General features: G+C 46.3%; 1 protein-coding gene across 2 annotated transcripts in view; it reads right to left on the bottom strand.

Moving 5' to 3' along the window:
• The window catches only part of LOC149308792 (uncharacterized), an 88,377-nt gene extending 65,945 nt beyond the window's left edge, over positions 1-22,432 (bottom strand). For both annotated transcript variants that reach the window (XR_016282188.1, XM_089536471.1), the window contains exons 1-2: positions 22,050-22,432; positions 5,797-6,415 (exon numbers count right to left, since the gene is read on the bottom strand). Coding sequence is in view for 1 of the 2 variants with exons in the window: in XM_089536471.1 (XP_089392597.1) it covers positions 5,797-6,415; positions 22,050-22,248 (818 nt within the window). In the remaining variant the exon portion in view is untranslated. The remainder of the gene's footprint in view (positions 1-5,796; positions 6,416-22,049) is intronic.
• Between the last annotated feature and the right edge of the window lie 324 nt (positions 22,433-22,756).

Here is a 22,756-nt window from a genome sequence, read left to right as displayed (position 1 = left end):
CAGAAACATCATAATAATGCTATGCTGGAAGAGTGTCCTGCCCTTGGAAGAGATGGGGCAGCTTTCAGTTACTGCATTTCCAGAATGGAGAGAAAGTGGAAGTCTATGATTCTATGTGAAAGCTCTCAAGCCCTTTATTTTTAGTCGTAAAAGCTACCATTATTAAATGGCACCATTACTGTTATACCTTTCTTATTAAATATAGCATTATTAGGCTATAAAGTCAAAACGTCTTCACATTGGTACTAGCAGGGACACGCACCTCCGTAGCAGAAAATGTACAGAAGTCCTTGCATTCAACATGTTGCATCCACAATGAAGTCAGGTAGCAGGACTGGGAGAGACGTCCATTCAGACAGTGAAAAGCCACTGCAAGTTTGTACAGACAATACTGGGCTAATGGATTAATGGCCTTAAAAATGTGTCTTCTCAATTATTTGGTAGCCCCACTCTTTTTAATACTAAGAACGTGAAGATGTGCATTTCAGGGCCCTCAAGTATCCTGCCAGGAACTGTATTCAATGTAAATCAAGGGGCCGGCTGGGAATATGGAAAAACGTAGGACGCTCGTTGTATAGTACTCAAGGTACGTTCCATTGCTATGTCCCTCTAATAATGTGCCAAGAGGTGGCTCTAAAGTTTAAGCAAGCGGATGTTTCACCATTATACCACAACAAAACCTAAACACTATCTTCATCATGCAACCAGGACAATTTGTCTTGCCAGGATCAAAGTTAGAATGGAGAACCTACCTACACAGCAACGGGCATAAACTGAATGTGAGAGCACTGAAGAAGAATGTAGTTTTGCTTTCATCTACAACTTTTACTGTTTCCAATCCTGTCCACCAGAAACACATTTCAAATTAACCTGCTGACAGTTTAGATTATGTTTGCTGTTCAAGCCTATTGCAAAGGCATGCCCTTTGCTGGCTTTGTGACAATGTTTAGTGCTTTTCAAATTATGTGGTTTCAAATGCCAGTATCCTGTTGGCTCATGGCAATGTCAGAAAAATCCATCAGTGGCTCTAGGAAGAGGTGTTTGCTCTTCCCATGCGGCCCCTGAACACTGTCAAAATCTTTTCGGAAGTCTGAGAAGCCTTGTTGAACAGAGTTATGAATGAAATGGGAGGCGGAGGAGAAAGAGAATAGAAGTGCCCCATTACAGACAGACAGGGCTGCATGGGGAAATTGCCTTGTCCGGGATATGCTGATGAATGTCTTCTACACAAGAAGAATGTCCAGCCCAAGAACCCAGTTGGATCCCGACCAAGGTTTCTATTTTAACAAGTCACTTAACTTCAGGGAAAGAATTACAACGCAGGTCTGTCTGGCAGACACTTGCCTCCCTGGGATCTACGATTTAATTCATTTCACTGAGGGCTTGGCACATCTTCCTGGCAAGTGTGACTGAGACTTTCACCCAATGCTGGAGCTGTTAGGACGGTGATGGAAGGTCATCCACACGTCTCCTCAACCCCTCAAGATGAGGAGAAACCTGGGATGTGTTCTGATGTTGGAGTTATAAGGAGCTCAGAGTGCTCAGGCAGCATGAAACAAAAACATGCCTTTGTTCAATCCTGCCGCACCTCCAAGACAGAGGGCAAAAACAGAATTGAATCAGCTTGTTGGGTGTACTGAGCAGGCAAAGAGTCAAAGCAAGCCTTCACCTCTGCTTCAAATCTGACCAAGGTGTGAAATTTCCTACCCTCTTAGATCTGGAGAGGAGAATATGGGGTTGTCTCAAAGCTGTCTTTTGGCAATATCAGGAACCAGGGCTCTGTCCAGTACTGGTTGCACAACCCATAGGAAGCCATAGTCGATATGGTCACTGGTGAACTCAGGATCAATAGCTGGCACAGACTGAGAAAAGAGAGCATTATAATGGCAAGTGACAACTGTAGCACATGGACTGCAGAATGAGAAAGGATTCCTTGGTGACAGTAAGCAAGATAAAGAGGGAGGGAAGGATGTGTCAAGAAGCTGTGGGACTGCTTATGGAAAATTGCAAGATATTTAGAGTAATGGTCACTAATGACACAGGTCAAGCATGAGACAAAAAACACCAGCCACAAATAAGAGATGGAGCCTGAGATTGGGAGTTACATCTTGGACTACAACTCGCAGAACCACCAGCCTGACAACAGAATTCTGGGAGCTACCATTTGAAAAGGTAACCTTTCCAAACTTTATTATTTTATTATTAACCTTTATTTATGAAGCGCTGTAAATTTACACAGCGCTGTACATACAATCTTTTTAGTTAGAGGGTTCCCTGCCCTCGGGCTACAATCTAAAAAGACATGACACAGAAGGAGAAGAGAGTGGTGGAGGGAAAGGGTAAGAGGTCCAGCAGTTCCTCTTTACCTCCGAGGCCTGGACCAAGGCAGATGGACTGGAGGGAGGGCTTGGCTTCATAATGGATGGTTAATCTTCTTCCAGGGAAAATACATACTCTGGACCTATTTTAAAAATCTGCTGTCAGAACAAAGGGATTTCTGGAACACTAGAAGAGGAAATAATCACTCCTCTCTGCAGCCTTTTACTCAAAGCATTTCCACCTCGCCCTTCCAAACATTCTAGCTAGATGATAAATCCAGATAAGATTTTACTCAGCACATTTATATTTCACCTTTCTTCTGCCAAGTTTAAGGCATGGTGCTTAGATTTCTCCCCACACCTTCACACTTTGCTGTCACAACACAGTGGCAGATAAAGGGTGAGAGGATGTGACTGGCCCAGGCTCACCCAGTGAGTTTGCATGGCTCACAGATATGTCTGACAATGCACTTGAACGAGCACAAAATCTGGATTTGGGGGATTCGCATTCAGTTCCATGTTTAGTTCTGCAAGTTCTCCAACAAAAGGCAGCAGAGTGTAGTAGGTCGGGAACCACTGCTCTAGAGTCTTGTTGCAGATTTCACACAGAACTAGATACACAAGGCAAGCATTTTATGGCATTGTTCCCTGAAGCGTTTTAAATGTGGGGGAAAATGGCCCAGACAAAAAGTTTCCCCAATGTGTGATTTCTATTTTTTAAAGGAAGTTTGGCACTGAAAGCAAATATTCCACCTTCCAGACACGCGTTTTCTGACTTTAGATGTTGTACAATACACCCTTTGTCACGCACCCACAAACACTTCTATGGACACGGGCATTTGTCCATTTCATAATTCACCTAAATTCTCACCGGAGTCTGAAAAATACCCAGATTTATGAATGGAGGTTTTTATTCTTTCTGTCTGCCTGGATGAAAGCCATGCCTAGTCAAGGACGGATAGCTAGGCTTTCTGGATAAGTGGTTCATCTGCTCCAGGAGACGATGTGTTCACCCTACACTGAAAGGTGCCACACTCCTCTTAAAGGACAAGAGCCACAATCCGCAGGTGTTTATAGAGCCAGCTATGATCCAGAGACCAAGCAGTGTCCCTGGCACTGAGTATCTTTCTTTACTTAAGGCATATGCACCAAGCTATGGCCACAAATGGTCACGGAGAACCTGGCCCCAGTTATCCACAACCCGAACAGGACTATCGCAGTGTACCATTCATGGATCCACATTTGAAGATTGCACAGATACTGCAGTAAGATTTAAATATAACCACTAAGGCATCAGGAGCATATCTTCTGATGTTTCAAGAGATGTCCTGTTTGCTTCAAACCCTTACCTTTAAAGACTCTGGGAACATGAAGGAACAAAGGTCTCCCATGTTAACCTACTTTTACAGTCCCAACTGAAGCAGATCCATGTAATCAATGGAAGTGACATAAATTCTGACTTAAGAGGTTCTCACTGATTCACTGAGTCAATTGTAGTTGCGACTCACAAATGGGTTTAGGCCAAAGATTGTGTGCCTGGGTGGCAGAGGTCAAAGAGGATCAACTTGTCAAAGTCACCATAAAAGTGAACCTGCAAATCTTGGGAGGGATTAAGTGGTTGTATTTTGGCTAAGAGAAAGTTGTATGGAAAAGGGCTGTACAGAAAAAGGGACGAATTTGCTTCGCTAGCAACCTGTAGTGAATTATCTAGGTGACTTTGACTAGGATTAACCTAGGAGGAGAAACCTGGGATGTGTTCTGATGTTGAAGTTATATCTATTCCTGAACAACCTTTGGTTAGAAGAGAGGGTGAATCTCTAGGTTGGGGTTTTCTTAGCCCTAGAACCCTGTGAGAGATTGTGATTGCGACAACAAAATGATTAAGATTTCCAACAAAGGTAGTTAGGAGAGGAGCCCATAAAGGTGGATAGAAGGGGAACATGTGCATTGAAATAAGAAAGGAGCCATGGCTGGACAGTCGCTAGGATTTCCTCCAGCCTGAGAGAAAGAGACATGAATGTTAGGGTTAATTGTCCATTTATGGTTTGGAGAGGGGTCCCTTGAGGACCAAGGTGCTTCCAATCATTTTAAGGGGGAAAAGGTTTCAGGATCCTCACATAATATGCATTAAATGGACTTTTAAGACTTTTTGCTGGTGAATGAATGACTGGAGCGTTTTACTTGGGGTTTAAGACGCACACAACTGCGCAAACTGTTCAATGGGACTTAATGGAGGGGCTGCAAGGACCCTCACCAAAACTGCAACCCTGACACAGTTCAGGCTCAAGAAAAGGCTGGCTTGCAAAAACCAAGAGATAAAAACACTTAGAGACACAGAATATCAAGTCTTTCTTCAAAGTGGGGAGAATTAAAGGTCACATTTCAAGGGAATCCCCTCCAAAACACAAAAATACCATGTTTTTTTAAAAGGGGGGGGGGAATTAAAGGCTAGACTTTGTGAGGATCCCCCCCCAAATGCCAAGTCTTTTTTTAAAGGGGGAGGGATTAAAGATCACATTTTGTGGGAAACACACAAAAATACCCCCAAAAGGGGGGGCTGATCTATTATTAAAGCTCAGAGTCTATAGGGACCCCCCCCAAAGCCACAAAATACTAAGCTGCCTTTCTCTGAAAAGGGAAGGTGTAAAATTAAAGCTATTAATTAACTGATGCTCACACTTTGTGGGGCTTCAGCCCCCCAACACACAAAACACCAGTCATAGATGAGCATATGCGGATGGATATGTGTGTACGTTTGTGTGTGTGTGTGTGTATATATATATATATAGAGAGAAGATTAAAGCTATTAATTAAAGCTCACTTTAAGGGGACACTTCCCCCAACCCCCCCCCCCCATCAATTTTTTAATATTATTAGAAGGGTGTTTTTTTCCAATTAAAGCTATTAATTAAACCTCACACTTTGTCAGGATTCCCCCCCCCCCCACAAAATACCACGTGTGTCTGTGTGTCTAATTACACACACACAGAGATATATATATATATATATATATATATATATATATCTGTGGAGGAAAACTGAACCTGAAAGCCCACCCTTTGCCCCCAAATTGCGAAATACCAAGGATTTATTATTATTAGAGTGAAGGGTTTTTTAATTAAATCTATTCATTAAAGCTCACACTTTCTAGGGACCCCCCAAAAAAACTATTATTATTATTATTATTATTATTATTATTATTAGAGTGATTTTTTAACAAATAATTCACCCCAACAACAACAACAACAACAACAAATCCTTGGGGTTTTGTATTTTGGGGGGGGGGGGTCCCTATAAAACGTGAGCTTGAATTGCTAGCTTTGATTTTCAAAGCCTCCCCAAAATGAAACAAAGACATTTGTTGTTGTTGTTGTTGTTGTTGGAGGGGGGCTTTTAAAACCAAAGCTCTCAATCCCAGCTCGCGCTTCCGAGGGCCCCCGGGTTCTTCAGGAGGGCTCCCCTTTCGGGGGGGACTCACTAGGGTTCGTTGGTGAAGCGGGGGCTCCTGGGGGGCTGGTAGCCGTACAGATGAGAGTAGAGGACGTCGAAGCAGAAGCAGCACATCTCGGCCGACACCACCATCTTCCTCCCGGGAGACGAGGCCGAGGAGGAGGCCGAGGAGGAGGAGGCGGCGGCGGCGGCGTTGGGGGCCTGGGGCAGCGGAGGCGGCGGCGGAGGCGGCGGCGGCGGGGCCGAGGAGTTCGGAGCGAAGGCGCACGCCGGGGCCCCCCCCGCCAGGCCCAGGCCGTTCAGGCGCGGAGGCGGAGGGGGCAGCGAGGACGGCGACGCGGAGGAGGAGGAGCAGGAGGAAGGGTCCCCTCCGCAGCGCGACGCCAGGCTGCTGCTCCCGGCGGCGGCGGCGGCTCCTGCCGGAGGGGAGCTGGAGAGCTTCTGCTTCTTCACCCCGCAGCAGCCCGCCGCCATCTTGGAGCCGCCTCCTCCCCCGCCTCCCCGGCCCCCCCCCGCGCAGCACCGCTTCCGACCCATCGCCGGGGGAGGGGCCACGCCCGAGGACACGCCCCTCGCCGTCACGACCACGACGCCGCGGCGGGACGGGGAGGGGCCTCCGCGGGACACGCCCCCCGGTGGCACGCCGCCTGGAGAGAGGGAGGGGGAGGAGCCAGGGAGGAAGGGGAGGCGGAGCCAAGGCCCAGGAAGGAGGAAGAGAGGAGAGAGAGAGAGGAGAGAGAGGAGGAAGGGATGAGGAAGGGGAAGATGGAGAAGAGAAGGGAGGAAGGGATGAGGAAGGGGAAGATGGAGAAGAGAAGGGAGGAAGGGATGAGGAAGGGGAAGATGGAGAAGAGAAGGGAGGAAGGGATGAGGAAGGGGAAGATGGAGAAGAGAAGGGAGGAAGGGATGAGGAAGGGGAAGATGGAGAAGAGAAGGGAGGAAGGGATGAGGAAGGGATGAGGAAGGGGAAGATGGAGAAGAGAAGGGAGGAAGGGATGAGGAAGGGGAAGATAGAGGAGGGAAGGGAGGAAGGGATGAGGAAGGGGAAGATGGAGAAGAGAAGGGAGGAAGGGATGAGGAAGGGGAAGATGGAGGAGGGAAGGGAGGAAGGGATGAGGAAGGGGAAGATGGAGGAGGGAAGGGAGGAAGGGATGAGGAAGGGGAAGATGGAGAAGAGAAGGGAGGAAGGGATGAGGAAGGGGAAGATGGAGGAGGAAAGGGAGGAAGGGATGAGGAAGGGGAAGATGGAGGAGGGAAGGGAGGAAGGGATGAGGAAGGGGAAGATGGAGAAGAGAAGGGAGGAAGGGATGAGGAAGGGGAAGATGGAGAAGAGAAGGGAGGAAGGGATGAGGAAGGGGAAGATGGAGAAGAGAAGGGAGGAAGGGATGAGGAAGGGGAAGATGGAGAAGAGAAGGGAGGAAGGGATGAGGAAGGGGAAGATGGAGGAGGAAAGGGAGGAAGGGATGAGGAAGGGGAAGATGGAGGAGGAAAGGGAGGAAGGGATGAGGAAGGGGAAGATGGAGAAGAGAAGGGAGGAAGGGATGAGGAAGGGGAAGATGGAGGAGGGAAGGGAGGAAGGGATGAGGAAGGGGAAGATGGAGTAGAGAAGGGAGGAAGGGATGAGGAAGGGGAAGATGGAGGAGGGAAGGGAGGAAGGGATGAGGAAGGGGAAGATGGAGGAGGGAAGGGAGGAAGGGATGAGGAAGGGGAAGATGGAGAAGAGAAGGGAGGAAGGGATGAGGAAGGGGAAGATGGAGGAGGAAAGGGAGGAAGGGATGAGGAAGGGGAAGATGGAGAAGAGAAGGGAGGAAGGGATGAGGAAGGGGAAGATGGAGGAGGAAAGGGAGGAAGGGATGAGGAAGGGGAAGATGGAGGAGGAAAGGGAGGAAGGGATGAGGAAGGGGAAGATGGAGAAGAGAAGGGAGGAAGGGATGAGGAAGGGGAAGATGGAGGAGGGAAGGGAGGAAGGGATGAGGAAGGGGAAGATGGAGTAGAGAAGGGAGGAAGGGATGAGGAAGGGGAAGATGGAGGAGGGAAGGGAGGAAGGGATGAGGAAGGGGAAGATGGAGGAGGGAAGGGAGGAAGGGATGAGGAAGGGGAAGATGGAGAAGAGAAGGGAGGAAGGGATGAGGAAGGGGAAGATGGAGGAGGAAAGGGAGGAAGGGATGAGGAAGGGGAAGATGGAGAAGAGAAGGGAGGAAGGGATGAGGAAGGGGAAGATGGAGGAGGGAAGGGAGGAAGGGATGAGGAAGGGGAAGATGGAGGAGGGAAGGGAGGAAGGGATGAGGAAGGGGAAGATGGAGAAGAGAAGGGAGGAAGGGATGAGGAAGGGGAAGATGGAGAAGAGAAGGGAGGAAGGGATGAGGAAGGGGAAGATGGAGGAGGGAAGGGAGGAAGGGATGAGGAAGGGGAAGATGGAGGAGGGAAGGGAGGAAGGGATGAGGAAGGGGAAGATGGAGAAGAGAAGGGAGGAAGGGATGAGGAAGGGGAAGATGGAGGAGGGAAGGGAGGAAGGGATGAGGAAGGGGAAGATGGAGGAGGGAAGGGAGGAAGGGATGAGGAAGGGATGAGGAAGGGGAAGATGGAGAAGAGAAGGGAGGAAGGGATGAGGAAGGGGAAGATGGAGGAGGGAAGGGAGGAAGGGATGAGGAAGGGGAAGATGGAGGAGGGAAGGGAGGAAGGGATGAGGAAGGGGAAGATGGAGAAGAGAAGGGAGGAAGGGATGAGGAAGGGGAAGATGGAGGAGGGAAGGGAGGAAGGGATGAGGAAGGGGAAGTTGGAGAAGAGAAGGGAGGAAGGGATGAGGAAGGGGAAGATGGAGAAGAGAAGGGAGGAAGGGATGAGGAAGGGGAAGATGGAGGAAGGGGAAGATGGAGGAAGGGATGAGGAAGGGGAAGATGGAGGAAGGGGAAGATGGAGGAAGGGATGAGGAAGGGGAAGATGGAGGAGGAAAGGGAGGAAGGGATGAGGAAGGGGAAGATGGAGGAGGGAAGGGAGGAAGGGATGAGGAAGGGGAAGATGGAGAAGAGAAGGGAGGAAGGGATGAGGAAGGGGAAGATGGAGGAGGGAAGGGAGGAAGGGAAGGCCCAAGGCCCAGGAAGGAGGAAGAAGGAAGAGATGAGAGAGAGATAGAGGAGAGAAGGGAGGAAATGAGGGCCCAAGGCCCAGGAAGGACGAAGGAGAAGAAGCAGAAAAGAAAGAAGGAGGAGAGAAGAGGAAGAGTAAAGGAAGATGGAGAGGAAAGAAGGAGAAAGTGAGGGCCCAAGAAGGAAGGGAAGAGGGAAAGAGGAGGAAGGGGAGATCCAGGAAAAAAGGGGTTAGGGAGGAAGACAGGGAAGGAGTGTGAGCAGGAGGAGGAGGAAAGAAGGAGAGAAAGGGAAAATGAAGGAGGGAAGGGAGGGCCCATGAAGCAGGAAGATAGAGGAGGAGAAGGAAGGAGGAGAGAAGATGGGGGGAGGAGATGAAGAGAGAAAGGGATTAGGAAGAAGGAAGGAGAAGGGGAAAGGGAGGAATGAAGAAAGTGAAGGAGGAAGAAGGAGGAGAGAAGGGTCATGGGAGGGAGGTAGGGGGAGGAAGGAGAGGAAGGGAAAATGAAAAGACGTGGGGAGAGAGGGATGATGGAGTGGGGAGAAAGAAGGAGAGAAGATGGAGGGATGAGGAAATAGGAGGAAGGAAAGAAAGAGGGGATGGAGGGAGAAAGAGAGAAAGGGATTAGGAAGGAGAAAGAGGAGAGGGAGAGATGAAGAAAGGGAGAGTGTGGAGGAGGAGGAAGAAGAAGAAAGTAGGCGAGAAAGGGAAGGTGGGATGAAGAGAGAGAGGGATGAGAAAGGAAGAGAAGATGAAGGGATGAAGAAAGTGAAGGAGCGTGAGGAAGAAGAAGAAGAAGAAAGAAGGAGAGAAAGGGAAGATGGAGGGATGAGGGGGAAGAAGGAAAAAAGTGAATGGAAAAGAGAAGTGTGGAAGGAAAGACCAAAGGTGGAAAAGGTGGTAAGGATTGCGATGGGGGGGGGGGGAGGGAGATCCAAAGAAAAGGATGAAGGGACCAGAATTTGGGGTGGAGGGGGGTTGAGAAGAATAATGGCCGAGGAAGGAAGAGGGGAAGGGGAAAGGGATGATATATGGGGAAAGGGGGGGAGAGAAAAGAAAGACAATATTAGTGTCCTGCTGGCCACTTTACAAAGCCTTCCCATTCATACCCATGTTTTCCATTGTCAGGAAACTGTTAACAGATTTGCCTTAAGATGATGGTGTTCGTTCTTTTTGTTTTAATTGTTTTAATTAAAGGTGTGTAGTCCAAGGCAGCAACGAAGGCTCCTTTCCCAACCATCCCTCCCTTGAGGGAAGAGAGAGAGAGAAGGATGAAACAAAAATGCCCTACTAAATAATTCACATGACCTGAGTTGGCTTGGAGCTGCAAGATGAAATACGTAAGTCTGAGACTGAGTCAGCAAGCCAGCTCCTGGGACGCTCCCAGAAAACACACAGACGCGCATGATAATTGTGGTCTGTCTGGGCAGCAACCCAGCGTCCCATAAGCGCCATCCTGCAGCAAAGGATCCTTTGAAGGATGAGATGAAGGAGAGTATCACACAGGGTTATAAAACAGGAGAAAAACGGGATGCTCCCGTCGTGATCGCGCAAAGATTTTCACGCGATGTCACGCTCATCTGCACTCATCCCTCCACATTTGCAGCTTTGCAGATTTGATTATACATGGAGTTTATTACAGTGCACCCATGTCATACGCACCCGCATTATATCCGGCTTCCAGCATATGCTGGAAGCTACGCCGGAAAGGCTTCTCATGCGCCCCAGAAGAAACAATGGAGTGCACGCCGGGAACGCACCGCAGGAACAAGCCCCATTATTTCTAATGGGGCTTGAGTTTACGCGGTATTTCCCTTACACGGCAGGGTCTGGAACGGATCCCCCGCAAAAGGGAAGAGCCAACTGTAATGCTCTCTGTAGGAATATCTAGGTCCTCCAGTGCATCTCTGGTCAACTTTAACCAAGAGTCGCACTGAGAGATTCCTAGAGAGAACAGTCCTCTAGCGTTTGTAGCTCCTCCGGCGCAATTCTATGGTCAATGTCTGGCAAATGTTGACCACAGAGTTGCACTGGAGGACCTAGAGATTCCCAGAGAGGTCTTCTCTCAGATAAAAACAGTGTTTTTGTTATTTGCAGTTTTTCATATTTGTGGGGGTCCTGTGCCCCTAACCCTAGTGAATATGGAAGGACGAGCGTACTTCTTCTGTGAATAACCAATAATCATCCTATAATATCTTATTAACAGGGAAACCCTGTGAATGGCTTGCCAATAATGCAAATGGGAAGCTAATAACGATACAATTGCACTAAGGTGTAAGCTCCTGTCATTGGTTTTTTTCACATGTGCAAAACTTCACATTCACAATCTGGGAATGGGAAATTGCGGAACATGAAAGCAATGCTGTATTGTTATTGGTTCGCTGTTACAGCGAACTGCAGAAAAATATATTCTCATAGCACTACTCCCTGTTCGTTGCCAATATTTCTATATATTTTCTCCTTCTCCTGTATGATTTTTAACACTTTTGCCCAATGAAGAAGCCAGTGGAGCTTTGAAAGCTTGCAACCTGTATTGTGTGCATTTTTAGTTAGTCAAATAAAGGTATCCTTGTTTGGTGGATTTTGGATGTTAAACTTGGCTGTATGACCAACACAGCTACCCTGAATAGGAAATACTAGTGTTAATGGTCTTCTCAAATATATATTCAATCGAAATTGAAAGTACTATCATTCGCAGACAGACAGACAGATGATAGACAGATGACAGGTAGAGACAGGAACATAAACAGATGATGATTGGTGAATGACAGAGATAGATATAGATAGATAGATAGATAGATAGATAGATAGATAGATAGATTTGCCAGTGAAGTAAAGTCCTTATTTACTGAAATGTATGCAATCTGCAAATCTGTTGCTGTTTTCTTAGACATTACCCTCTGATAAAATCATAATGTATCTGCTTGCCTTGGCTTTTCTTATTAAATGCAGTTCCATAATGTATGCAATGCCCTTCTATTTTGCTTGCTTTTGCATTTTTCCGTGTCTCCCCCCTTTCTTGCATCCCCTCTGGCCTGGTTAGCTAGCAAATTTGGGCACCAGAAGCGGCCTGTCATGGCTAACGTCAGCATGAACATCAAAGCGTATTTCTTTAAACTGGCGAACAAAGGCCAGCTCTGCCCTGGGAATAAATGAATTTAATTTATACCCAATTTGTCCAGCCATGAGTGGCAAATGCTGTAGCTTTGCGCTGCTCTGCTGTTCACCTCTGATTCACCCCAAGACCCATTTTGCTGCCGTAAAATGACAAAGTGACTAGAAATGACACTGGGGCTGTTTGGGAGGGAGAAAAGAAAGTGGAATAAGGACAAAATTGGCTAAGAACTGAAATTGGCTGCCTCTGAAGAGAAGGAGCCAACCCCTTGTTAAGCGCGTCATTTTGCCATTTGTTTTGTTCAAAACAACCCCAAGACGACACTCGAGAATTACTTCCCTTGCAATATGCAAACAATCAGACACCAGTGCCAAGAAATGTAGAACGCACTCCCTAAATGCACACACCTCGATGCAGGAGAGGTTGGGTTCCTAAATAACATCCCTGGCACATACCCTCCAATATTTCACAGATGGAAGACAAGAGTCCAAAACACACTGAAGAAATAATCCTGTTTGAAACGGCTTTAGCTGCCCTGGCTCATTGCTAGGGAATCCTGGAAACTGTAGATTACCAGAGCAGTTAAAGTGGTGTCAAACTGGATTATTTCTACAGGGTGTTTTGGACCCAGGACACTTGTGGCCAAGCAACATTAGTGTGTGGTCAAGATGGCCAAAGTTATAAATGAGGAAAGGTACAAAAGCTGGCAGAGCCTGCAACAGTTTGCTTTTGCCTGAGCTTACAGGGAAGGGCAAGCTTTTTTGCCCATCCTTTGCTTTCCTGCCCTACTGAATTAAATGGGTGCAGATTACTTGTGTACTTGGAACTCATTTTGCATTTTCAGAGGCATCAAATGCACACCATGCGTGTGTCAGGGAGGGTCATTTAAAGATTTACAGCCTCAGGCACCCAAAATGATGTAGCTGGCCTGCCTTTGACTCACATTAAAACTGCCAGAACTTAAAGTTTTGTTGGCTTCAAAAAGAGCCGTGAAGACAACTCCGCTCTCATTTTGTTTTCTTAAATTGCTGTTTGCTTTGCAAGCTGAAGGAATTTTAATGAACAAAATAGGATTGCAGGGAGAGGAGCCACAACAGAAGATACCATAAGGAACAGGTGTTTAATAGCCACTTCGGATCTTCCCTGACCTGTTCATTATTCCACAATTTAGACACTTAATTAACTAGCTTGTTTAATGGCTTGAATTACTCCGCTGCCCTTTCTAGTTTATTGACCAAAAGAAAGCTTTCTTGCATTATTTCCTATCTCCTTGGCTTATCCTCAGCACAGCCTTCGCCTTCGCTTAAATCGGCATTGAAAAAGATCAGTAGTTTACAGGGGACTCTTCTTTATGGCTACTCAGAAGTAAACCTCATTGAGTTCAATGGGACTTGTTGTTGATGATGATGATGCCCCTAAATCTTTTTTTGACTCATGGCAAGCCTATCACAGGGTTATCTTGGCAAGGTATTTAAAATGGGGTTTGCCATTGCCATTGCCATTGTCTGAGGCTGAGAGAGTGCGACTTGCCCAAGGTGCATAGAATATCACCCTGATGCTGCAATCCACTGAACTAGCCATTCCCCAACAAAGTGACCTCCAGATATAAGGACTAAAGCTCCCATCATCCTCCATCTAACTTAACTAATGATAGGTGTACCGGTGGGCCTTCTCCAACCTGGTGACCTCCAGATATATTGGACTACAACTCCCATCAGCCTCTAGTTGGACCACTAACAGGTGATATGGAAGACTGCCGACAGGGCAAGGTTGATACAGTCATATACTTGGGAATAAAGTCAACTGAACTCAATGGGACTTGCTTTTGAGTAAGCGCGCATAAGTGCCAGGATTCGTTTGCTTGTTGGAATCCACCAGCATTGCCTTTTGGAAAACTGGTTGGGAATATATTAAGTTTTCATCCCGATGAACAGTCACCAAAGTGATAAGGCTTTTAGGCTGTCATTTGGTTTCGAGTCCAGCGCTAACTAGCGAAGGAACTGCATAAGATAAATCCCTGCAGGGACCCATTTGACATTTGCATGAATAACGCATGAGTCCACTATGATCCTTGCTTATGAAAAGAATGGCAAATGAAGTCACACTGATGAGACGTTTAAAATAACACGTTAGCCAAAAATATGGGCTGCCTTGGCGTTCAGTGCCAGGCTTCAGGCTGAAAGGGCTTTTGGGGAGGAGTGAAAGGAAATGGCAGCAAAGTCCATATAATAAATAGATCTGGCATTTGATTGGTCATTGTGGCTTCTTTAACTGCGCACGGTCCAAAGAGGCAAAATCTTGCAGGGTTTTGCGAAGTCCAAGAACTGAACTGGTAGTACTGGGGCTGGTATTGCCCTAAAAGAGAGGATGTTGGGTGAGGAGGGGACTATAGAGTAGAGATGGAAAGAATGAAAAAAATATATATTTTAAAGAAATATCAATAAATAACCACTGGGGTCCATGCAAATTCCCTTTATATGCCCTGATCCTCATTTTCAATTATTACTTCAGCGCATGGAATACAATCATGTCCACGTAAAAAGCTGGCCTCTCTTGCTTTTCTGTTCAAGAAATGGCTCTGACTGCAAGGAAAACGGGGGCCAAAAATAATACATTGAAATCCAAGGGACACATAAGAGGAATACGACATTTTGTACGATTCTAACTTTCGTGCTCCGTTATGTATCTTTATAGGATCTTTCCTAGTTCTTTCATTGCTGACTTCCCCATTCTTAGGGGCTGAACAGACCGCCCCTTTCAGTGCTGGATCAGGGCCATGGCCACTATATGCTGAGGCCCTGATCTGGCATTTCCACAGCGCAAAAAGGAATCACAAAAAGCAGCTCCTTTTTGCGCCACGGAAAGGGCACCATAGCCACAGGTGTTGTGGCTTTTTGGCACTCTCTTGGTGCTGCATCACCTGGATGCAGCGCCAGAGGAGTGCTGTGTCGGCGCCCGCCATACGGTAGGGGCATGCAGCGTCTCACCAGCATGGGGGCAGAGTCGGGGCATGCATCGTGCGAACACCACGACCCAACTCCACTCCGATGCTCGTCTTTATCTCCGATCTGTTGAGGCTGAAAATTTCCTGCTTGCAGTCTCCATTCCTATCAATGTTTGATCCCAAGTATGAGAATACTTTACTACTACTATTTCCTCATTGTCTGTCTAGGTTCTCCGTGGCCTTTATTTTTGTTTTCTTTATGTCCAAGAGTAAGCCTGCCTTTGCACTTTCTTCCTTGACTTTCAGAACCGTCCACAAGCCTTAAAAAATCTTAGCGCCTGCCTTATATTCATACAATGTTTGTGGCTATTTATAGCTGCCACGCACCATCAGTCAGGATAAGATTTGATTTTGTCTCTGCAGTGCTAACAGGTTGAATGAGGCCATGCGCTCGTGCCTGAGAGTGTGCTTTCTGCATGCGCTGATGTCCTCTAGTGGTGCGAAACAGCATGGCCACCCGCTGGTTTAGCTAAAGTGAAGACAAAACTTACATCAGTCAGCTAGATGAATTCACACCCATCCAGGCTTTCACAAATGAAAACCAGGACACATGTGGCCAATAGACACTGGAGTGTGTGATCAAGATGACAAAATGAGGGAGGACACACAAGCTAGGAGAGGTCACAGCAGTTTGCTTTTGCCTTCCCTTCCCTATTGAGCAAACTGTTTTTGCAATCTGAACTTAGTTTTTTTGTGGGTTTTTCAGGCTATGTGGCCATGTTCTAGAAGAGTTCATTCCTGATGTTTCGCCAGCATCTGTGGCTGGCATCTTCAAAGAATGCTGGCATGGAAGAGAGTGGGGTATATATACTGTTAATGGAGAGGAAGTGATTTGCATGTTAATCTGTATATTGTTCTGTTGTTGAATGGCAAGGTCTCAGCGGGTCTGAACAATATACAGAACAATACACAGATTAACATGTAAATTGCTTCCTCTCCAATAATAGTATACACACACACACCCCACTCTCTTCCATGCCAGCATTCTCTGAAGATGCCAGCCACAGATGCTGGCGAAACGTCAGGAATAAACTCTTCTAGAACATGGACACATAGTCCGAAAAACCCACAAAAACTATGGATGCCGTCCATGAAAGCCTTTGACTTCACAAAGCTTGATTTTGCCGTTTCCTATAAGGGACATCAGTTTACTCTGCCATTGTATTTAATAGAACTTCAATAGCCATGGATTTTGGTATCCGCTGGGGTCCTGGAACCAAACCTCAGTGGATACCAAGGACCTACAATATTTTCCCTGAAATTTGCCATTCAACAACACAGATTAACATGTAAATCGCTTCCTCTCAACCAACAGTGTGTGTGTGTGTGTGTGTGTGTGTGTGTGTGTATGTATGTATTACATATATGTATATATATCTTTCATGCCAGCATTCTCTGAAGACGCCAGCCACAAATGCCGGTGAAATGTCAGGAATAAACTCTTCTAGAACATGGCCCGAAAAGTAACTTTTAAAGATTACAACTCCTAGAATCACTTCACCAGCATGGAGTCTGGGAGCTGTAGTTAAAAAAAGTAACTTCCCCAAGCTCTTCATTCCCCACTCCTTCCATTTACCTCTGTAATATCTTACAGTTTATGGAGGGAAAGCATTTCTTCCCTTCCATCTGTTGCCTCTCCCAGGTCTAATTTTAGGTTGCAAGCTCCTTGGGACAGAGACCCGTCATCTCTTGTTCTTCTGGAAACCAACATTTACACGGACAGAGCTATATTTAGAAGACGTTATTCCAAGAAGTATGCCTGGCACCAGCTTTATTGGCATTTTAGCATCTGGCTAAGACTCATCTTTTTAGCCCGGCATTTCTAAACGGTGAGCTTCTGCTTCAGTCAATTTTTACTGCCATTTTTTATTGTTTATTGACGGTTTTATGGTTTCCTGGCTTTATCCCATGCTTGTTTCTTACAATCCCCTGTTCTATGGTTGTCCTAATATTGCTGCTACCCAACCTAGGAGTTTCACGAAAGGGATATAAATAGGACAAAATTACATAGCCGTCCATCCGGCCAGCTATCAAACAACAGATTAGCAGAATGATTTAATAAACGTAAAGCAAGACAGCAAAGCTACCAGCATGGTAATTATTTGAGTGGCTTAATATAGTGTATGACTGTGTTCTGGATAGGCTGATTTAAAAAAATGCCCAGATAACCAAAAGTATGGAGAATGATCTAATTGCATAGCCCTTCGCTTGGATGCAGAAGCAAAAAAGGATTAAGCAGCTCAGGTCTTAACTGAAAATAACACTTCTCCAACAATCTCCAGATCCTCCTGCACAATTTTAGGGTCCACATCTGCTGGAAGGTGACCATAGGATTCCGCTGGAGGACCTCCAATTGCCTAGAGGAGTGTTCTCTTGGAATCTGGCAAAGGTTGGCCATAGAGTCACACTGGAGGACCTAGAAAAAACACACTGACCAAATCCTCAAATAATCAAACTCACAAAAGTCAAAGTCGCAAATGTGGAGAGTCAACTGTACACCTCAAATGTCCAGATTGGACAGGAGGAGTCCCGATTAATCCTCTGCCATCTTACACTTTCTGCTGCTTTTAAAGTACCCCAGTTCCATCTTTCCTCATTTATCCATCGATTTATTTCTTCATGTTGTGAGCCACCTGAGCAAGCTTGTTTTCTGCTGCTCCAGAGACTAGGACCCGGAGCAATGGATCCAAGCTACAGGAAAAGAGATTCCAGCTCAACATTAGGCGGAACTTCCTGAGAGTAAGGGCTGTTCGACAGGGGAACACACTCCTTCCTCGGAGTGTAGTGGAGTCTCCCTCCTTGGAGGTCTTTAAACAGAAGCTGTATGGCCATCTGTCAGGGATGCTTTGATTGTGATTTCCTGCATGGCAGAATGGGGTTGGACTAGATGGCCCTTGCCCATATGGCCCCAAGGCTATGGTCCTAGATCCCACTAGATTTTCCTTTTTTGCCTTCCATCAGAAGATGAAGCTTTCAAAATCTCCCTTCCTACACTGTCCATCACTCAAAAAATGCCTGTTTTCCAAAACTAGAAGAGGACTTCTAGCCTCTTCCATGTCAGTGGGGTAGTGAATCCATTCCAGGCTTTTGTAGGTTTAAAAGAGCTCTTCATGGGGATGAAGGTATTTAGAGTTCAAAGCACCCTACGTTTGCCTTGTTGTTGTGTGCCGCCTTCAAGTCGTTGCCGACTTACGGTGACCCTATCATGGGGTTTTCTTGGCATGTTTCTTCAGAGGGAGTTTGCCATTGTCATCATCTGAGGCTGAGAGAATGTGATTTCCCCAAGGTCAGCCAGTTGGTTTCCGTGGCTGAGCTGGGATTCGAACCCTGCTCTCCAGAGTCATAGTCCAACGCTCAGACCACTACACCACATTTGCCTTAGGGTCACCATAAGTCAGAAATGACTTGAAGGCACACACAACAGATACGCAAATGCACCTTCAGTTGTCAAAGAAGTCATGAGCTGTTAGCCCAGCCCTGCAACCAACGTAAGCCATATAAAGAAAGATAACGCAATCTTAGTGATAATGCAAACTGATGTTTTATACTGCTTTAATTGCCATGGCTTTCCCCAAAGAAACCTGGGGCTTGGTGTTTGTAGAGATGCTCTTAAAACAGCCCTAAGGACCTCTTGCAAGACTGCAACTCCCAAGGTTATTTAAGGAGAAAGGAGCGACTGCCAAAGCGGTTTTGTGTCTCTGGAGTAGATATGCACAACGTCTTGCCATTCTGCACCTCAGAGGCAAATTGGCCGGGAATAAAAAGCCTACCCAGCTCTTCCAAAGTATGAGATTACCTTCTCCCCTCCTTCCTACGATTCATTTGCAAAACCCTGCTCCAGGAAAATGTGTATTCTGGTTAAAGCTGGAAGAATTGCTGCTCTGTGTGAAGGCTTCTCATGAGCATGGTTGCCAAATGATATCCAGTGTAGCTGTGTTGGCCATGTAACAAAGTACAACAACATCCCAAGTCCACAAAACAGTGATACCTTTATTACCCAAATGTATTAGTTGTTCAATAAAGGTGCCATTGGGTATAAAAGGTCTCTAAATCCTATTGGGAGCTGTCAAAAAATATTCTGGGACAAACAGAATGCGCATGGATCGCCAAAATCAAATTGGAAAGGATGGGAACAAAATCTGAAGTTGTATTGACACTGCAGAATTAATCCAGTTTGACACCGCTTTAAATGCCATGGCTCAATGCTACAGAATTGGGGATATGGAGTTTGGTGTGATATTTTGCCTCTTCTTTCAGAGAGCACTGCCACAGCAAACTACAAATCCCAGGATTCCATAGGATGGAGCCATTACAGTCAAAGTGGTGTCAAACTAGATTAATTCTGTAGTGTGGCAGCAGACTTTCTGGCCTTTTTAGCCAGGCTGGATGCACCCTCAGAGCATGGAGAGAAAAGTGAACATCACCTAATATTTATGTATGAAGCTATTCCTTCGTGCACAGGTGCAATGTTTGCCTGAGAAGTTGGCAATCCCAGCAACACTTGGGATGGCATCTTATTTATTATTTATTTATTTATTTACAGTATTTATAACCCGCCCTTCGGCCCTAAAGGCTCTCGGAGCGGCTTACAATTATTATTAGTATATTACAATTATTATCTTGTTACCAAACTATGTTTTTTATTTGATGCTTTTGTTGTAATGCATTTTTCAAATGTTTTATTTGTGAGCCGCCTTGGGTCCCTTTTTGGAAGAAAGGTGGCATAACAATGAAATATATATAACCTTGGGTCTTGGGGAAGTCACACTCTCTCAGCCTCAGTGGAAAGCAAGGGTAAACATACTCTGTATAAATCTTGCCAAGAAAATCCTATGGTAGGGCTGCCATCAGTTGGCACTGATTTGAAGACACAGCCACAACTTATAGGAGTTTTGAGCGTCAGACTAGGACTCCGGGAGCCCAGGGTCCAACTCTCTGCTCCACCATAGAAACTCATTGGGTGACCCTGGGCAAGTCACACTCTCTCAGCCTCAGAAGACGATCAATGGCAAACCCACTCTGAATAAATCTTGCCAGCAAAACCCCATGATATGGCTGCCATTGGGTTGGCGTTCAACTTGAAGACACATAACCGCAGTAACAAACCCAATGTATAGCTATGTAACTCACTATTTTGGAGACGCCAGGATTCCATAGGATGGAGCCATGACAGTTAAAGTGGTGTCAAACTGCATCAATCCTGCCCAAGGCAATTCAAGTGGGATCACTACACTGTAACTGTAATCTGAAAGGGTCCCTGCCAGCTTTTATGGGAGAGGGTTAAGCAGCCTTCCTGTGCCATTTCCCTTCTCATAAAGTGAGACTGAGCAGACTGTTTACAAAACTAAGAGGAACAGATTAGCCTTAGGTATTTATACAGTTAGCCCTCTTTATCCATGGATTTCTTACCCACAGATTCAAGGTTTAAAAATATTTTTTTAAAATGCATCAATTCCAAAAAAGCAAACCTTAATTTATGCCAATTTATATAAGGGGCACAGCACCATTTTACTATGCCATTGTCTTTAATGGGACTTTAGCATCCATGGATCGTCAGTCGTCAGTGGATACCAAAGGCCCACTGTAATTCATTGTTGTTGTACATTCGTCCCTCCTGTTAAACTGACTCATGGACTTTTCTGAACTGTTGGTTCACCCTCTTAAAGATTTTCCAAAGGTATAGTTTTCAAGGGCCTAAGGAGGTGTGTTGGGGGCCAGAAGAAACTTACAGAACAGTCAAGCATCATCATCATCATCATCATCATCATCATCATCATCATCATCATCATCATCAATTGGAAGCAAAAGGTAAGACTTGAAGGCACACAACCACCACAACAGCATCATTTAGGAATACAGCCTTATAGTACCGCTGCTCTATCAAGTTCAATGTTGTCTAGGTCAAGGATAGGAATCACACATCCCATGGGCCACATAGGGATCCAAGGCTGGCTTTGCACCCCCAGACCCCTTTTTGAGCCTCCCTTGTAAATATTTTTGGGAAAAGAAAGAAGACCACATCACCATCCCTAGAAGTCTCCAAAACCTGTGAGCCTCCTCTAGAGAGCTGCTGTTTCCAATGTTCCCCCCCATTTCTCACTCTCGAAGTGAATCTTCAGTGGCTTCTGAATTTCTTGGAGAAGATTGCAGTTTTGGAGGGCAGGTGGCCCATGGGTAGGTCTTTGGGGGCTTCATTGGCCCCTGGATTGCCAAAACATGCCCACCTTGGACTGCAAGTCACAGCCTTTCAGCAGACTTGCCATAGTTTTTGGGCTGGTTTCTTTCCTCCAGTTCTAAGACCTAGGTCCCATCTCCAAGATTTTGGTATTTTGGAAGGTTGTTGTGGTTATTGTGTGCCTTCAAGTCATTTGTGAATTATGGCAACCCTCAGGCAACCCCATCACAGGGTTTTCTGGACAGAATTTGTTTGGAGGAAATGTTGCCTGTGCTGTCTTCTGAGGCTGAGAGAGTGCGACTTCTGCAAGGTCACCATGGTTGAGTGGAAGATTCGAACTCTGGCTTCCAGGCTTGTAAGTCTAATACTCAAACCATATAGCATACTATCTCACTCCCTAGTCCTACATGCTTATAAAAATTAAAAACCGGCACATCATGTGGCTAAGACTGGGGCCGAGCCTTTGGGCCACACTGGCCTTCGGCTACAAATCTGCGAAGAAGCTTCAACTCTGGGAACACACCTTCCAATATCTGCATGCAAAAACCAAGAGCAAAGGCTCCTGCTTGATCTACAGCAATTCAAGGAGGCCAAAGATCTCACGGTTTGTGAATCAAAGGAGGATGCCGACAGTCACAAAAAATGCAACATGCTTTTTTAAATCTCCCCTTCTCCTGGGAAAGCTGGACGCACACAGTGGGTTTCTAAGAAGGCATAAAGGAGCAGCAAATCTATCTGCGTTGCTGAACAAGAGCAGAGGAGAGCAAGGGAGGAAAATGGAGCCCAAGAGGGCCTGTCATGCCAACCGATCTCATTTGGAAGTGATGGATGCCAAAGAGAAGGGACCATTCAGTCCATCAGCCATGCAAGATGCCATAGAAAGGGACCCATCGTCCTTACCGTGCTGGGGCTGGCAGGCAATCTGTGCCTGGGAGCCTTCAATCCCACTCCCCAGGCTGTGAGGGGCTTGTTTGCAAGGCAGATTCTCCTTGATGGGCTCGGTGCAGGAAAATGGAGAAATAAAGAGGAAAGAACACAATGTGCAAGGCAAGTAGGTGCAGTTCTTGAGCATGCTGCCTGCGTTTCCCTTCAGCTGCATCTGCAGTCGAGGGAGGGAATGAAAACCCACACACACACACACAGACACACACAGAGACACACACCCCTCTCCAGAAAATAATAAAAATAAAAATAAAAATAAAAAATTAGCTCAAGCTGTCAAAAGACTGTGGCTGGAAACCTGAGAAAAGAATTGCCGAAGGTAATGCAAAGGTGTGGGTGTGTGTGATGAAAGGAAGGAATGGCTGGCAGGAAGAAATCCAGGATGGGCTCTCATGTGCTCCCCTCCGGGAGTGAAATGGTAAGTTCACCACTAGTGACAGCATGGGAGCATCAAGGCGTCCAGGCCTCCTCCCCTTAACTCTTCAGAGCCCAGCCTTGGAGGAAAAAGGAAGCATCATGTGCTGGACAGAGGAAAACACAGGCCGAGTCTCCAGGGAAGCTGTTTTGCTGTTGCGAATGGACGGTGACATTTATCCGAAACGCTTGGGACCAGAAGCGTTTGGGAGCCTGGATTATTTTGGAACGTGTGCACACACCGTCACACC

The sequence above is a fragment of the Sceloporus occidentalis genome, unplaced genomic scaffold (genome assembly GCF_023333645.1).
Source record: "Sceloporus occidentalis isolate IW3139 unplaced genomic scaffold, rSceOcc1.0.p SCAF_8, whole genome shotgun sequence".
Lineage (NCBI taxonomy): Eukaryota > Metazoa > Chordata > Lepidosauria > Squamata > Phrynosomatidae > Sceloporus > Sceloporus occidentalis.
Note: the sequence above shows the minus strand (reverse complement) of the source record. Positions and strands in the feature narration are given on the sequence as shown.